The following is a 19295-nucleotide window of genomic DNA, read 5'->3' on the forward strand; positions in this document are numbered from 1 at the left end:
ACTGTTATTGTGTGAGTCTAAGTCTCTTTGTAGGTCATTAAGTACTTGCTGTATGTATCTGGGTGCTCCTGTATTGGGCACATATATATTTAGGATCATTAGCTCTTCTTGTTGCATTGATCCTTTTACCATTATGTAATGCCCTTCTTTGTCACTTTTGATCTTTGTTGGTTTAAAGTCTATTTTATCAGAGGTGAGGACTGCAACTCCTGCTTATTTTTGCTCTCCATTCGCTTGGTAGGTCTTCCTCCATCCCTTTATTTTGAGCCTATGTGAATCCTTGCATGTGAGATGGGTTTCCTGGATACAGCACACCAATGGGTTTTGGTTTTTTATTCAATTTACAAGTCTGTGTCTTTTGATTGGGGCATTTAACCCATTTACATTTAAGGTTAATATTGTTATGTGTGAATTTGATCCCCCTAGCTGGTTGTTTTGTCCATTAGTTGATGCAGTTTATTCATTGTGTCAATGCTTTTTACCATTTGGTATGATTTTGGAGTGGCTGGTACTGGTTGTTCTTTTCTATGTTTAGTGCTTCTTTCAGGAACTCTTGTAAAGCAGGCCTGATGGTGATGAAATCCCTGAGCAATTGCTCGTTCATAAAGGATTTTATTTCCCCTCGCTTATGAAGCTTAGTATGGCTGGATATGAAATTCTAGATTGAAAGCTCTTTTCTTCAAGGATGTTGAATACTGGCCCCCATTCTCTTCTGGCTTGTAGGGTTTCTGCTGAGAGATCCGCTGTGAGTCTGACGGGCTTCCCTTTGAGGGTAACCCAACCTTTCTCTCTGGCTGCCCTTAGCATTTTTTCCTTCATTTCAACCCTGGTGAATCTGACAATTATGTGCCTTGGGGTTGCTCTTCTTGAGGAGTATCTTTGTGGTGTATTTCTCTGTATTTCCTGGACTTGAATGTTGGTCTGCCTTTCTAGGTTGGGGAAGTTCTCCTGGATAACATCCTGAAGAATGTTTTCCAGCTTAGATTCATTCTCTCCGTCACGTTCAGGTACACCTATCAAACGTAGATTAGGTCTTTTCACATAATCCCATATTTCTTGGAGGCTTTGTTCATTTCTTTTTACTTTTTTTCCCTCTAATCTTGCCTTCTCATTTTATTTCATTGAGTTGATCTTCAATCTCTGATATCCTTTCTTCTGCTTGGTCGATTCAGCTATTGAAACTTGTATATGCTTCACAAAGTTCTTGTGTTGTGTTTTTCAGCTCCATCAATTCATTTATATTCCTCTCTAAGCTGTTTATTCTCATTAGCATTTCGTCAAACCTTTTTCCAAGGTTCTTAGTTTCTTTGCATTGGGTTAGAACATGATCTTTTAGCTCAGAAAAGTTTGTTATTACCCACCTCTAAAGCCTGTTTCTGTCAATTCATCAGACTCATTCTCCATCCAGCCTTGTTCCCTTGCTGGTGAGGAGTTGTGATCCCTTGGAGGAGAGGCGTTCTGGTTTTGGGTGTTTTCATCCTTTTGCACTGGTTTCTTCCCATCTTTGTAGATTTATCTACCTGTGGTCTTTGTGGTTGGTGACTTTCAGATGGGATCTCTGAGTGGACATCCTTTTTGTTGCTGATGAAGTTACTTCTGTTTCTTAGTTTTCTTTCTAACAGTCAGGGCCCCCTGCCTTAGGACTCCTGAAGGTCCACTCCAGACCCTGCTTGCCTGGGTATCACCTGCAGTGGCTGCAGAATAGTAAGGGTTACTGCCAGTTTCTTCTTCTGTTATCTTTGTCCCAGAAGGATACCCGCCAGATGTCAGCCTGTGCTCTGCTGTATGAGGTGTCTCCTTGATTACACAGGCATTGGGGAGCTGCTTGAGGAGAGAGTCTGTCCCTTGTAGGAGCTCAAGTGCTGAGCTGTGAGCTCCGTTGTTCTGTTCAGAGCTGCTGAGCAGGTACGTTTAAGTCTGCTGCAGTGGAACTCATAACCGCTTTTTTCCCAGGTGCTCTGTCCCGGGAAGGTGGGGCTTTATTTATAAATTCCTGTCATTCTGCTGCCTTTTTTCAGAGATGCCCTGCCCAGTGAGGAGGTTGCCTAGTCACAGTCTGCCAGCAGAGGTGTTGCTGAGCTGCTGTGGACTCTGCTTAGCTGCTGTGTGAACTTCCTTGCAGTTTCATTTACAGGGGTATAATTTGAACTGCCTCGGTAGTGGCGAACTGCCTCGGTAAAGGTGGACGCCCTTCCCCTTACAGAGCTGGACCATCCCAGATCCAGCTTTGCTTGCTGTGAAACTCTCAATCCAGAGCGTTTCAGATTTCTGGTCTTTGTGGCGGTGGGACCAGCCGAGCCAGATTACCTGGCTCCGTTTCAGCCCCCTGTTCTTCAGTTGAACAGGCGACTCTGTCTCCCAGGCATTCCAGTCGCCAGTTGAAACAGTACCCAGATTTGTGTGAGTTTTTGTGCGGAGACCCACTGTACCAGCTGAAACAGCCATGCTGGAGACTTGTGGCACTTTTCTGCCTGGGAATCTCCTGGTCTGTGGGCAGAAAAAATTCGTTTGGAAATGCGGTGATCACTCACTCTCTGCGTTTTCGCTGGGAACTGCAATCCAGAGCTGTTCCTATTTGGCAATCTTGGATCGTCCACTGTCTCAGGCTTATTACTTATAAAGTGGAGGAAAACCTGCTTCACATAACTCACAGGTAACTGTGAATGCTATGTGTAAAATGCAAACCTGACCATGCCTTAAAATACACTACTTTGAGAACAAAGTACAAATACTGAACCTGCCTACGAGGAGAGATCTGGCCCCTGCCTATTGCTCTCTTTTGCTCTTCCTGTACTTCTTCAAATGCCAGATATCATATGCTTTAGGGCTTTCTCCAACATGCTTTAAAATTTTTTTGTGTTTCCTTTCAGTGTGTGTGCATGGGAAAACAGGCAAAATTTATTTTACATTTTGCCTATTTTTCTTTGCTAAAAAACTTTGTGTCTCTTTATGTGCCTTTATGTAAACCTATTTCAGAAAAGTGTAAATTACAGAAATGCTTCTCTTATAAAAATATTTTTCTCATCAAAAAACATGTAATTATTTGTAATAATTAAATACAAAAAAGAATAAGTAAAAAATAAAAATTGCTGCCAGAACACAACACATCTTACTAACATTAGCATTTTTGGTTAAATTCCCTTTACATACACACACACACACACACACATACACACACACACACAGATTTTTAGTGTAGTTGTAATCATACTAAATGTGTAACTTCATAAGTTGCATTTTGTTTATGATTATATTATAAACATTATTCAAAAACATCCTAGTACCTGAAATCAGAAAAAATGTTTAATGGTTGCATAGTCCATCTAGTAGACATATTATTATTGTTCAATTAAATGGTTTTCCTTATTTTTTGATTAGAAGCAATCCTAGGATGAATAATACCCTGGGGCAAATACTTTTTCACATTCACATCCTGAAGTTCTGTATCAAATGATAAAATTGCTTGGTTAAATATTTTAAATACTTTAAGGTTCTCAATTGTGCGGAATTTACTCTCTAAGGCTAATTATATACATGTATACTACCAACAGCAATTTGTGTCCATTTAGCAACATAATCATATAAAAATCTTTTTTGCTGATTTCAAAAGTGGAAAAAAGTATTTCTAACTTGAAGTTGTTTTTCTTTGATAAATACTAAGGTTGTGTTTGAAATTAAGTCTTGCTTTAAAATGGGATGTTAAATAAAGCTATAAAAGTGAAATATCCCTAAATATTTTAAAATTGGGTAAACTCACCTTTCTGGGATAGTTATAAATATTATAACCCACATTCCTTTAATGTAATCATGGTATAATGACTTTCATTCTTAAAGTCCTACAATGGTGAAATTATTCTTTAAAATAAAGGCTTACTCAAATCTCCATAAGTCAAAGATGACAGATAAATTCATCTCTATACAATTACATAATAGAATAATAAACTAGTTGTGCTTGTAAATGCTCCCTAGTGAGATATTAATGTCTCTTGAGTACACTTGAGAAATCAGTGTTTTCATGACATCATATAATACTCACAAAGAATAATTTGGAAAATCTTAATAACAATTTTGAAATACAATAAAGTTATAAGTTTTCTGACTTGCTAGCTGGTAATTACTAGAACCCATTAAGGGTTTTAGTAACTCAATTTTATAACAATTTGCAATTAACACAGCATGAGAAAAAAATCTGAAAACAAGGCTATCTGGATCAGTCATCGTATTTGTTTTTCGCCCATGCAGTTTCTATATTTATTAACAAACCAAAGCAGTTTCAAAAATATTATGATATATACCACAAAATACCAGTAAGACTTTACCTGTTCGTTCTAAGAAGATTCTTTCAACATATATAAAATTTAAATAATGATTAATTTATTATACCTTTCTAGTGATCAATGCATTTTTCTACATTCACCCAAATAAACTAAATATTGACACCACGAATTCATGGTAAACACTATAGTGTTTACAAACTGACAAGTTTATGTCATTTTTCTAAAATTTTACCACAGAAAATTATGTTACAGGTTCTGAGTGATTTATTAGGCTGGAACAAAAGAACTAGTGTAAACTATGATCAAGGAGCATACAAATCACTGTAATGAAATGCTTACATGTGCTTAGAAGCTTCATGTGAACTTTTTAAAGTCTCTGCATCCCAGTTTCATCATGTGTTAAAAATCCATTTTACGAAATGTAAAAATAGGGAAAAACAATATTAGCATTTCTTATGCTTTCTCTCTGTCCTTGCCCAATATTCCTGCCTCTAGTATACTTAACTTAGGGACTTCACCCAGTCTCACCGCATCAATTAACACTAGTATATAGATAATTTCCAAAATCTATATTTAGAGCCCGATTCGTGCTCCTGGCCCTTAGACTCAGATTTCCAATTGTCTGTACAGTACACAGATGATGCTGTTCTACAGACAGCTCAAACTCAGCAGATCCACAAGTGAACTTGCCCCTTCTCCTGAGATGTCCAACATCTCTCAAAACAGGAAATTTCACACTTCAACCTTTCCCCTTTCGCTTACACCTGGCCATTGCTTGGGGCTTAATGATTTAACCTCCATTATATTTTAAATTCCTAACTTCCTTCCATTCCTCTCTTATCAATGCTAAAGCAACATTTCCCAAGGACACTGGGCAGGATATATCTTAACCTGGTTAGTGATGGATTCTGTGCCAGACTGCCTGGGTTTCATCTTAGCTTCAATGTCTACTAATTCTGTTGTTTGGGGAAAGTATCTTTCTGATTCAATTTCCTCATGTGAAAATGGGATTACAGGTGCTCCTCAACTTATGACAAGGCTACATCCCAAAGAACCCACCATAAGTTGAAAATATCTTAAGTCAAGGTCCATTTAATACACCTAACCTATTGAATATCATAACTTAGCCTAGCCTATCTTAAATGTACTCAGAATATATAAGGATACAGTTTGACAAAATTATCTAACCAAAGCCTATTTTATAATAAAATAAATAAATTCATTGAACACAGTAACTGAAGGATGGTTTCTACTGAATGCGGATAGCTTTCACACCATCATAAAGTTGAAAAAGCCTAAGTCAAACCACTGTAGCCAAGGTATCTGTAATAACTGTACCCACCATATAGGGCTGTTGTAAGAATTAAATGAGCTAACAGTGGTAAATTATTTAAAACAGTGCCTTGCATACACTAAGTACATAATAATTGTGAGCAGGTAGTCATGAGGAAAGTAATGGTGCAAGACTTCATCATTTGCTTGAACAACTTCAACAGTCTTTTTTTTTTTTTTTTTTTTTTTGAGAAAGGGTATTGCTTGTTCACCCAGGCTGGAATGTATTGGCATGATTGAGGTTCACTGTAGCCTTGACCTCCTAGGCTCTAGCGATCCTCCCACATCAGCCTCCTGAGTAGCTGGGACCTATATTCTGTAGCATTTTGCCCAATTAACCAGGCTATAACAAATATACATAACAAGTGGAAGGAAAGGATAGGACTGATGATGGAAATGGCAATTAAAATATATGGAACTATTCTCCCAACAAGAAAATGCATGGGTAATTACACATGGAAAACATCTCAACAAACATACCAAAAAATCCTTATGGAATTTTCTAACTCTTGGCTTAGGATATTTATCTTCTAAAATATTTTTTAGTCCCACTTTTAAAATGTCAAAAATATCTTATAATTCCCACACAAGTTATTCTTGAATTTTAAAATATCATATATAAAACAACTATACATTAAAAAAAATCACTATACTATTCATGACATTACAACCAAAAATGTAAAATTCCTGAATTTCAAACTTGGGGAAAGGATTTGATTATTTTCTACCCCTCCTTTCGGATACTTGTTACTGGTGTGGCAAACTGAGGGCTTTCAGAGAAATCATCTTTGGAGATGACAAGATTTGCTTGCAGTAAAAAGTATAAACAAAGAAATGGCTGGAGGCCAGCCAGGAGGAATGCCAAAGAAACTCCTAAATGATCAGACCGCAGAGCTAGTAACATAATTAAAACCCCTGGGCCACAGAGGGTATTTTACATTTAAACAAGGAACTTTAGAACAGATGGGGTCCCTAAGAGATCAAGAGAAAAAGTACCCAACTCCAGAATCGCTGCACAGATACAATGTTGGCTCAGGGCACAGCTGGATATTTACATGCAGCCATAGAGATCAAGACAAAAAGAAAAGAAAGGGTGGAAGAGTTCATTTAGGTTGATATGAGAAAAAAAAAATTATCCTTTGTTTTCGCATTACCAAAGTGGGTTTTGAGTCATTAAATTATTTTAATAAAATGTTTAAAATATTCATTAAGTTCTATAAGCCCATTATCTCTAGATGGCTATAATATTTTATTATTGCATTTGCATCCACTGTCCCTTAGCTAAAATGCATTTTCTTTAATATATTTAACATGAAAAATGTAAGGCCAAAAAAAAAAAAAAACTATTGAATTTCTTCTATGTGGCTTTAAAATAAGAAGTCACCATAAAGAAATATTAAAACATAAATATACAAAGACGTTTCCAATGAAATACAGATCTCCCCACTCACTACAAAATTCCTTCCCAAGGACAATCCAAAACAAACATTGGAAAACACTTTCTATCAGCTGTCAACCCCTGGCTTTCTCTCTTGCCTCAAATTCCTTATGCCCCTCTCTCCCTCCCTCAGCAGCATGCTGAGGCCTGCTCACACCAGCTCCCAAGAGCAGATGGTGTACAACTCTTCCCTTTCTCTAGTTGCATCATCCTTGGTACCTTGCAACTGATGAGGGTGAGAGTATTTTTACCACTGAAATTGGCAAAAGCTTAAAGGGAGTTTTCTCCCTCTCAGAGCTGAGCCTCTTGCTAGGACATCACTGCCATAGTTTTCCACCTTCTTACCTGTCAACAGGTAAAAGTGATGCACCATACTCTCCCACCTTCTTACCTATCTACCTATCCTAGGTGGGAATGTAAGTCCACATTCTTACTTGTCTCAGACCCACTGCAGCCCACAGCAATTAGTGTCAAGTTAATGAAGGATGGTCTATTGGGTTTTACTACCTCAGAAGTGTGGTGAGCTGAAGACTTCTTGCATCTCCATCTCAGCTGCTCTCTGAGTTATCAACAAATCAAATGTCCTCTTCCGAACACCGCTTTCACTGAAGTTGTCTTGTTTAACTTCCCTACTTCCTATAAATTTGCATCCCTCATCTGTGGGTATGGTGTTCCTCAAGTGTTTTTACAAAAACGAACTGTCACTCACAATACATTGAGCTGTCCCTTATCATGCTGTATCATTTACTATGCTGTCTACATGTTCCCATCAGACTTTGAGTCCAAGGACAGGCACTATGTCTATCTTTCCCAACATCCAGTACAGTGCCTGGGACACAGTAGGAAAACAACCAATAATGGTTAAGTGAATCAACAAAGCATTGTAGATAATTACTCTGCAATGGCAGAAATAATGACAGATATAAACTACTGACTTATGTTGAGAGTTAATTGTGTCCCCCAAAAAGATCCTAACTCCTGGTATCTGGGAATGTGGCCTGATTTTGAAATAACGTCTTTGTAGACATCAAGCTTAAGCACATTAACACTAAATTAGGGTGAATCTTAAATCTAGTGACTGGTGTACTTGAGAGGGAGATCTGGAGACAGAGACACAAGGAAGACCACATGATGACAGACAGAGAGAGTGGAATGATACAGCTACAAGCCAGGGAAATCAAGGATTGTTTGCAGCCCCCAGAAGCTAGGTAGAGGCAAGGGACTATTCTGCTCTAGAACCTTTGGAGGGAGCATGATCCTGGTGACACCTTGATTTTGGACTTCTAGCCTTCATTTTGGACTTTATTCTCTAGAACTGTGAAAGAATGTATTTCTGTTATGCTAAGCCATGTAGGTTGTGTAGTTTGTTATGGCAACCCTAGAAAACTAATATATCTTCCTATCAACCGCCCAAATTCAAATTGCCCAAAAGGAAAAGTGATGGTTTTACTATTTATTGTTCATTTTCCCTTTAATCTATGCATAGTTACAGATATGAATAAACGAATGGAATATTAACTTAAAAAGCAACATGCTTGAAATACAATATTCTACAGAGTAATTTGTGAGGAAACATTTCCTTTATTGACAATAATGTTTTTGTTGAAAATATCAAGTTTTAAAAGAGTCTATAACCAACATGTTATATTTAAGTTAAAAAAGGAGAGAAATAAATATTGTCTTAATATGCGCACATTACTTTGCTGTAATTGTTACTATTCATTTTCATGGTTACTTGAATACCATAGAATAAAATAAACCACATTTTAGGATTATCAAGGATTTTATCGATTACTCAGGGTCAACAAGTGTTTAGAGGACAAGATCTCCCTAAAATGTTGCCCTTTCTTACTCTGATTCTTGTTACAGTTTTTTTCTACTTGCATCTACACATGACCTAAAATTTTAGCGATACTTGTCCACTGCTTTTTAGACTGTCCATTTAAAGGGAAAAATATTTTAAGAGTATAAGGACAGAAAAAGCAGAATAGAAATTTATCTCTAGAATAATTTTCATTCCTTTAGCATGATCAATGATAAAGAATCACATCAACCGTCACGTCATAAGTGAATAAATATTTTTCTATGTATGTATGTGATGCACAAAAGTTTTTTTTTAAAGATACATTTCAGTTTTGAAGCAGAAAATTATGTTTCTTATAAATGGTAAATCAGATGGGTAAACTGGTAGAAAGGTTCACATACAAGTTAGTATTTAAATTTGATCTAACAGAAGGACCTTTATCAGCTACAAGAAACAAATTTTATTAGAGAAACAAAATACTGTTGCCATTTTAGTAGCAAATACAATTTTTTGTTAAAATTTCTTTAAGTTTCCTATATATAATAATTTTCAAATAAAAAAATAACAAATACTTTTGCTTCTATTGGCAAGGTATACATCTCCTTCCTAATTCCATATTTCTCCCAAAGATATCTCCTAAGAGATGCTTTTTACTTTTTTGTTATTCTGTGGCATTTTTTCTTTTAAATTATTTCTTGTCTTACTCCAGCCTCTACACTTTTAAACACAGTGTTTTTTCCTCCTTTTATACATGGGTGATCCTTTTATGTTTCTCCTGGTCATGTAGCGCCACCTGCTGGTCATCGTTTAGCACACCATCAGGGTCTACTGGACCCAATTATTAGCTTTAGGTTTTGTTTTGTTTTAGCAGTTCTATTTGTCAGAATAGATATTTTATGACTTTTATTTTAGAGGTCTTTAAAATATCAAAGAAAAGATTTTCTCATTTTTTGCAAAATAATAGGATATGCCATTGCCATATGGGCCTGTTAGACCCTTTTACAAGTCTAAGATAAAGAATCTTGGCAATTTTATTTTTCCTATGTCCTGAAACATTTGCTATTTCATTACCCTAGGAATTATTTTATTATTCACCAATTACTCATAACTATGCTAGAAAAGATTGAACAAGACAATGGAAGCAATGGTGAAGATATTATTAAACTAAAATCTAATGATGCTGGTGAAATTAATCATGTCAGTAAAATTTTAATACTATCCATTTTCAGATGCCAATGTCCTAGTTTTCTCAAATTAAGAATAGACAAGTGAACAATATATTTCTAAGAACAAAAAAATGATTTAACAAAAGGAAAGACTTTATAACATAATAGTTTATTAAAAGAACCCGAGTTATCTGTTTTACTAAAAGTATGTGTGACAACAGTATTCTTTCATCTTTTATGTTTATGGGCCAATATTTACTTTATACAGTTTCTAAGAAGATAGGCTGACATTATGTACATATACGAAAGTGATCAAAAAGAAACATACAATGTGGATGTGAAAAAAAAACACTGGACTAAAGAAATAAAGGGTCAATGGTACTCAGCAAATGATGATAACTGTTTTTTCTGATAATAACAAACATTAAAGACCTGTAATGCAGAGCTAACACTTAGTCAGTGCCCTCAAATACATCTATTTCAAAATACTTCAAAGGAGGAATAAAAATTTTTTAATGGGTAAAAGTAAATACTCTTAAAAATAATTTAACACATAATTTATGTGGTTCAGATCTCCCTAAATGATTAAAAAAATAATTTTCAATTTAGCATTCCACCTGGCTCTGGTGTATTTTCCAATTTTATATAACTAATATAATTAATAAATTCTGATTATGGCCAGGCACAGTAGCTTATGCCTGTAATCCCAGCACTTTGGGAGGCCAAAGCAGGTGGATTGCTTGAGCCCAGGAGTTCATGATAAGCTTGGACAACATAGGAAGACCCCATCTCTATAAAAAATAATAATAATGATAAAATCAAGTTCTGATTACAATGCTAGCTAATATCTTTTATATGTAACTGTTAAATCTTATATTTTATAGACCTTACACTTTCACTTATTTTTAAATATTTAGTTCTTTAATCAATGTGGAATTTAGTTTTATGAATGAAATGAGGTTACAAGAGCTAGCCTTATTTTTTCCAAATGAATAGCTAATTTTCTTAGCAAAAATCTTTCTCTTACTGATTTGAAACACAATCTTTAGTCAAAACCAAATCCCATATACAGATAGTCCCCAGCTTAAGAGAGTTTGACTTAGGATTTTTTGGCTAGCATGGAAGTGATATGTACTCAGTAGAAAGCATACTTTGAGTACCCATACAATCATCTTGTTTTTCATTTTCAATACAGTATTCAATAAATTACATGAGATATTCAATACTTTATTGTATAATAGGCTTTATGTTAGATGATTTTGACCAACTGTAGGCTAATGCAAGTGTTATGGGCTCATTTAAGGTAAGCTAGACTAAGCTATGATGTTCAGTAGGTTAGGTGTATTCAATCCATTTCGCACTTACAATATTTTCAACTTAGGATGGGTTGGTTTATTGGGACGTAACCCCATCATAAGTCAAGGTGCATGTTATAGACAAATGAATCTTGTCTCTTTATGTACAAACTAATCAGTTCCACTAATCCATATGATTAGCCTGCACCAATATTACATTTTTAAATAGTTATAATAGTTTTAGAATACGTTTTGTTACCTAGCAGAGCAAATCTCTTATCTTGTTTTCTTTCTCAACATTAGTTAAACTATTCTTGAGAATTTATTTTTGATATAAATCTTAAAATTATGTTTTTGAGTTACACACAAATCCTTTTGTTGTAATACTATATTCAGCAAATAATGTGGAGAGGATCGACATTTTTATAATATTGAACAGTACTATCCAACATTTGTTTATTTATATTGTCTCTTATGTCCTTAATAAAATTTGATAGCTTTCTCTACAATATACATTTCTCATTACTTTATTGCTGGGTATTTTCTTTCTATTATGAATAGTATCTTTTTCCAATTACATATTCTGAATTTGTGCCAATGATTAGAATATCTATCTATTTTGATAACCGTATTTAAAAAAATGTTTTATCAAAGCAACGTATGCACATATTTTTAAAAAATCAAAGAGTACACAATGACATAATAATTTTTTCATTTCTTAATTCACCAACACAGACCAAAAACTTTTACATGTGTTTGTTTTTAGTTATTCTGGTAGTTGCCTACATTTTTAAAAAACATGCTCTTCCTACTATTTTTTGACTTGATGATGAGGTACTTTTTGCTGACTGCCTGTTGTCTCTGGCTCTCTGCCTGACTCAATTTGGCTATGTCACATTTTTACCTACCCTCTTGACGACCTTGGTTACTTTAATAATCTAATACCTAAACCTCTGACTAATTCAACTAAAGATTAAATTCTCCATATTCTATTTCATGAAAACAATAGCACCGCTACTATTCCATGTACATTTCCTTCCCTCTCTGCCTTCCAACCTGTTAATTGCATTTGCACATTTTCAAGGCTGGTAACATTTGCATTCTACACTGTAATCATAATTCATTCTTCCCTGCTTTGTCCAAGGATTGGGCTCTAAAAGCTGAAAACCAATATTTAAATCACCATGACTATTTAAATACTGTTCACTAAAAAACAAAGTTTTATGCTACAATTAGATCTTCTCTATTTAGCGCCTTGATCCGTGTGACAATGCTCAAATGAATTCCCTTTCTGACACTCCTAGCAACAGTTCAAAATCATGCCACATCTGAAGGTGCTTTACAGTTGAAGCACACTTTCTCATAAAGTTTGAAATGTTTCTTTTTCCCTTAAGTTTCTGATTGTCATTGTCTTTTTGGTGGGAGGCACATGAAGAAATGTATCCTTTCTACCTTTCCATGTATACTATCATGTCCTTAATTTCCTCCAGCTTCTTACTAATCCATCTATTACTTAAAATTCATTTTGTTTAGCTTGAGGTCTACTCACTTCCTATTCTAATTTAGAGAATCTGCCTCTCATTTGGGCCATTCTTGTATAATTTATCTTTAAGTTTTTTTCTGCATTCTTCTTTTGAAATATTTATTAAATGTAAAAGTTACTTATAATGAATTTGGTGCACCTTTCTGCATTTTGCAAAGTTAATGCTGCTTTTGTTTTATAGATGCAATAGTTCCTTAATATTTTGAGAATTTTAATGTTTTTAGGCTTGGTTCTGTTCCTTGAATTTCATATGCCTTCAAGAGTCCATTTCTCATGTTATCTTAGATCTTTTTGGTCATACTGCAGGCTTTTAGCAAGTGGTGATTTTTAGCCAGCCAAGTCTATAGGCAGGGCTGGTCACTATGCTCCAGGGTGGGTGAGCCAGCACATGGAAATCAGCCATCCTGCCAGGCCCACAGAGGACACAAAGCTAGTAGTACCTCTAAATATGTATGTGCAGGCAGACACTGCACATCAAAGTAGGGGAAGTTTATAATCAGTTACCATGCCAAGTGGAAAAAGTGGGGGCAGTGTGTACCTGAACCCTTGCTGAAGAGTCTTTCCCTAACCAAGTGGAAAAAGTGGGGGCAGTGTGTACCTGAACCCTTGCTGAAGAGTCCTTCCCTAACCAGCCTTTCCCTTTTTCTTCACTTGTTTTTTTGAAACAGGGTCTCACTCTGTTGCCCAGGCTGGAGTGCAGTGGTGGGATCTTGGCTCACTGCTGCAACCTCTGCCTCCTGGGTTCAAGCGATTCTCGTGCTTCAGCCTCCCAAGTAGCTGGAATTACAGGGAGGTGCCACCATGCCTGGCTCATTTTTGTATTTTTTGGCAGAGACAGGGTTTTACCACATTGGCCAGGCTCCTAACCAGCCCTTCTAAAGTGGCTGGTCTAAAGTAACCCTTACTTATTCTCACTTTCAACAGCCTGTGTATTTTCTTGATAAAATGAATTGATAATGTATTTCTTATTCACTTCTTTATTTGGTTATAGTTGGCCTGTGCCGCTACCATGCAAATAAACCCTATGAATGCAAAGCCTTTGTCTATCCTGTTCACTGCTATATCCACAAAACACATACTATTCAACCAATATTTCTTGAAAAAGGTATGAACACTTACATATTCCTCAGAACCAATTCCATTAACAAATCTCAATTCTACTATACTACAATAAAAGAAAATTAGAATTAGCATAAGAGATGCAAATAATATCCTAACGATACATTTAATCAATTTTAGATGACTGTAACTTGCAAAATCCTAATTTCATTTTATTTTTACTCTCCTATACACACATAGAAACTCAAGTATACAGCTACATTATTCAGAGGGTAATACAATAAATACAGTATTTATGCCTTTCTTTTTCTTTTTTTTTTTTTGAGATGCAGTGTCTGTCACCCAGGCTAGAGTGCAGTGGCGCAATCTTGGCTCACCGCAACCTCCACCTCCCAGGCTCAAGCGATTCTCCTGCCTCAGCCTCCCGAGTAGCTGGAACTACAGATACCAGCCACCACACTCAGCTAATTTTTGTATTTTTAGTAGAGACAGGGTTTCGCCATATTGACCAGGCTGGTCTTGAACTGCTGACCTTGTGATCCACCCTCCTAGGCCTCCCAAAGTTCTGGGATTACAGGCGTGAGCCACCACACCCAAGTACCTTTCTAATTTATGAATATCACACTAGTGTAACATAAGTTGTCAAAAATAATTCCAGTGAAGTCATTCCATCGCATCCTTAAAACTCATAGATAAAACAATTTCTATTTAATTGGTCAGTAGCAAAATCCTTGCTAACTGAATGTGAACCTCAGAGATACAGGCTCACATATGCAGTCAGTAGTGCAGAGTCAGGTCTGTGACCCAGATCTTCCCTTTCCTGATTCAAAGAAAACATCTTCCCGGACCTGGGACAGCAAAATCTGCGGCTCACCATAGCCGGCTCTCTTCTTTGCCTATTGTGATAGTTAATACTGAGTATCAACTTGATTGAAGGATGCAAAGTATGGTTCCTGGGTGCGTCCGTGAAAGTATTGCCAAAGGAGATTAACTTTTGAGTCAGTGGAGTGGGAGAAGCAGACCCACCCTCAATCTGGGTGGGCGCCATCTAATTAGCTGCCAGCACAGTTAGAATAAAGCAGGCAGAAGAACGTGGAATGGACAGACTTCCCGAGTTTTCCAGCCTCATTCTTCTCCTGTGTCAAATGCTACCTGCCCTTAACATCGGACTCCGAATTCTTGAGCTTTCGGACTCTTGGACTTACACCGGTGGTTTGCTAGGGGCTCTCGGGCCTTTGGCCACAGACTGAAGGCTGCACTGACAGCTTCCCTACTTTTGAGGTTTTGGGACTCAGACTGGCTTCTTTGCTCTTCATATTGCAGACAGCTTTTTCTGGGACATCACCTTGTGATCATGTGAGTCAATATTCCTTAATAAACTCCCTTTCATATCTTCATCTACCCTATTACCTGTGCCTTCCAGAGAACTCTAACACACCCACCCAATAGGAGTTGACGTCTCCCACAATTCTAGAGCCTCCTACATGTGTAACAGAGTCCACCACCACAATCTTTATTCCTTTTTTTTTTAAGACAGGGTATCACTCTGTCGCCCAGGCTGGAGTGCTGAGACATGATCATGGCTTACTGCAGCCTCCACATCCCAGGTTCAAGCAATTCTCCTGCCTCAGCCACCCAAGTAGCTGGGACTACAGGCATGCACCACTATGCTAGGCTAATTTTTATATTTTTAGCAGAGACAGGATTTCACCATGTTGCCCATGCTGGTCTCGAACTACTGAGCTCAAGAGATCTGCCTGCCTCAGTCTCTCAAAGTGCTGGGATTACAGGCATGAGCTACCACGTCCAGCCTATCTTTATTCTCATGTCTTCAAAATCTTCACAAGCAACACGTATCTTCTGAGATCCATGCGCAACTTTCTAATTAATTAACTGATATCTTCAAATGTAAGTTCAATTTAGTAACATTCATCTTTGTCTCTTAAACTAGTTCTTCTTTCAGTAAGCCATAGGTTACCAGCCTCTTCCTAATCAACCAAGCCAAGAACCAGGAAGTCACCCTGTTTCCTGCCCCCACACCTTCCTAGCCAACACATCAAGCCCTGTGGAGTTCACCTCCTTAATATTTCTCATAGATCTCTCCATTCCCCCAACCCCTCTTCCAGCCATTCAAAGGTATCTAGCACTCGGCTCATTATTTAACAACAGTCATAGAAGAGGATTTCAATTTGGAGTTTACACTAAAGCATACAAAAAGGCAAACTGCATAAGTAAACTAATCCTATCACTCAATGAAAAATTGCAAACTCAGTGAAAAATTATTTCCTTCAAGTTAATAAAAAAAATGTAAGGGACTTACTTAAATGGTGTAAACAAAAATGGTAAAGTAGCTTCTTTTTTCTGAGTCATTTTCACCTGGGAACCAAGTATGAAAATATTATAAATGAGAAAAAAATTAATGAATTTCATTTTGAAATATAAACATCCACTAAAATGATTCTTTACGGATGGTTAACCACATTGAAAATAAATGGAATTTTATATTACTATACTGTTTCATAAATATTTAAAGAAAAATTTAATAATTTCTATCTCAATAAGCTGAAAATTAAACATATCAATCTTGCAAAGTAACATACTGTAATGTAATTAAAACTGTACTTCCTTAACTCTGAAAACAAAACAAGCCAAACCGCTTATTCTTAAAAGCATTAAGAATAACAGTAGGTTTTAGTCAAAGGGTCATGTCTTTAAATTCTCAAGGAATATCATAATGTACATGGAATGACAAGAAATGTTGCAATCTCCGATACTGCTTCTATGAGGCAAATTCTAACAGTTAAAAATTGACTTGTAGTCTTTGTAAGCATATGTGATAATCTTACATTCAGTGACACTCCTCAAAGAAATGTTATGCCCTCACACTGAGCCACGGAATCTACACTTCAGAAATGTGAAACACAAGTCAAATACATAAAATTTAAAGATAAATTATAGGGGCCAGGCATGGTGGCTCACACCTATAATCCCAGCACTTTGAGAGGCCGAGGACGGTGGATCACGAGGTCAAGAGATCAAGACCATCCTGGTCAACATGGTGAAGCCCCGTCTCTACTAAAAATACAAAAATTAGCTGGGCATGGTGGCGCACGTCTGTAGTCCCAGCTACTTGGGAGGCTGAGGCAGGAGAATTGCTTGAACCCAGGAGGCGGAGGTTGTGGTTAGCCGAAATCGTGCTATTGCACCTCCATCCTGGGTAACAAGAGCAAAACTCCATCTCAAAAAAAAAAAAAAAGAAATTATAGGAAATAGTTAAAACACAAAATCAAATATTTTCACTTAATATATTCAATTTTTAAATTGTAGCATTGTCCATTTTTATGTGTGCCTTTTTAAATTTTTTTTTACCTTGAATTGTTCAAGAATCTGTACTGCATTTGTAAACATGCTCTCTGCTTTGAAGAGATCAGTGTTGTTAAGATAATCCACAGGAAGGATTCCCTGCAAATAACAAACACCAGCTGATTGTTAGTATTAACATAGCTCAGGTTATTCTTACGAAGAAAAGCAGACTTAAAAGCAATAAAGGTAAGGCATATACGGACAAATAAGTACTGAAATAGTTAAATGAAAAATATTTTTTAAGCTATAACTGAAAGATGTTCTATTACTTTTTCTCACAAAGTAGATGTATCAAGGTAAGCAAAGCAAGAGATGAATTAAATTCAGTAACACTTAGCACTGGTTGAGAGACTACTATGTGCTAGTCAGTGCTTCACACACAAAAAACAATTACTGTGGTGGGCCACAGCCAGCACACTTAAAACAAAAGACTTCAGACATATCAGAGTGTATTGTACATAGTAAGAGTAAGGACTATTCTGCTAAACTTTGTATCATTATATATACACACACACACTATGACTGTCGGGTTCATATTACTCAGCATTCTGAGTTAAATAACATTATTTTTCAAGAGTACATTTAATTTTGAAGAGCCAGTAAGAGTCGCCGGTTGAAGTAGTTATGTTTCAGTGTTTCAGTATCCAGGGCCCATTCTTAACAGCATTGCGATTTTCTGTTGAGAAATCTTACCCATTAGATACAGCATGTTAGGTTTATAATCCAGGGACTGCTGATTATAACCCGGGCTAGACCATCTGGAATTTGACTCTTGACAGTCAAGGGTCAGAAACTAAGGAACAATGCTAGTCTACCCTCAGGTCACTGCCCTGAGAACAGCACTATCATGGGATCGTGGCTGTGGCTCCTTCTTTCAAGTCTTCAGATCTCCTGGTTCCTGATTATTTCCAAGCCTGGTTTCCAAGCACCACTTTGTTTCAGCAAATCACTAATATCTTTTCAATAATTTCCCTTTAAATGAACTCAGTTTTTGCTGCTTGTAACAAATATTACTATACTTATAACCAGAATACAAGAATATAAATTGTATACATTTTAGAAAACTAAAATATTTAAAGAAAAGCTATTTGGCTCATGTTCCTTGTTATAAAATATAATTCACAAGCAATTATGAGGTATTATATATTTAGATATAAATATACAGGAAAATATAGTTTTAAATATAATCAAGGATTATATAAGCTGGAAGCAGGGGTGCATGCTTATAATCCCCCCCACTTGGGAGGCTGAGATGGGAGGATTGCTTGAGCTCAGAAGTTCAAGACCAGCCTGGGCAACAGTGCAAGAACCCCTCTCAAAAAAAAAAAAAAAGATAATTCAGAAACACATAAAAAAGACTACATTTGACTGTGCTAAATGTAAATATACTGAGAGTTGATAATAAAATTTTATTCCTTACCACTGAATTAAGAGGAAAGGGAACTCCAATAAGGGAAGTCATCAATGGTGCAATATCAGCCTACAAATAAAAAAGCTCAATTATAAGAGGTCTATGGACATAAACAAAGAAATTAAATAATTTAATGCAACCATATTTTGGAATATAACCATAATACTTGTTATAATGAGTTACCTTCAAACATTTATTTAATCCAAAAAGATACTAATCTCTAAAAGTGTCATTTGCTAGAGGTATATGAAGCTATAAAGAAAAATTTTGAAAAGACACTACTAAAAGCCGTAAGTAAAACAAAAAAAATAGCCTATTAGCTAAGAATCTGACCACTTTATGCAACAGTTTTTCAGTGATACACAAAGAATGCCTTATCTAGATATAAAATGAATATCAAGAGTAGACTTTAACTGGAGAAATATATATATTAACTAGAAAAACAAAGTATCTATCAGAAGGTTTCACCAGCCAGTGATGTAAAGAAAAGACATGAACCACAGAAAAGACTCTAGTGGAAAGATCCCAAATACCATTTTGGATATCTCCCCTTCAAGTTCAATTTCTCTGAAGAGTTGTTCATATTTTTTCTGTCTTCATTTCCTCA

The 19295-nt window shown here is 36.2% G+C and overlaps 1 protein-coding gene across 5 annotated transcripts in view; it reads right to left on the minus strand.

Annotated features, from left to right (window-relative positions):
* Positions 1 to 19295, minus strand: part of PIGN (phosphatidylinositol glycan anchor biosynthesis class N) — a 143156-nt gene that overhangs the window by 80430 nt on the left and 43431 nt on the right. For all 5 annotated transcript variants that reach the window (XM_032293665.1, XM_032293663.1, XM_032293662.1 and 2 more), the window contains 3 exons: positions 18698 to 18757; positions 17284 to 17376; positions 16235 to 16290 (listed from right to left, as the gene is read on the minus strand). In XM_032293665.1, coding sequence (XP_032149556.1) covers positions 16235 to 16290; positions 17284 to 17376; positions 18698 to 18757 — 209 coding nt within the window. The remainder of the gene's footprint in view (positions 1 to 16234; positions 16291 to 17283; positions 17377 to 18697; positions 18758 to 19295) is intronic.

This window comes from Sapajus apella, unplaced genomic scaffold (genome assembly GCF_009761245.1).
Source record: "Sapajus apella isolate SASKATOON/1434 unplaced genomic scaffold, GSC_monkey_1.0 scaffold30, whole genome shotgun sequence".
NCBI lineage: Eukaryota > Metazoa > Chordata > Mammalia > Primates > Cebidae > Sapajus > Sapajus apella.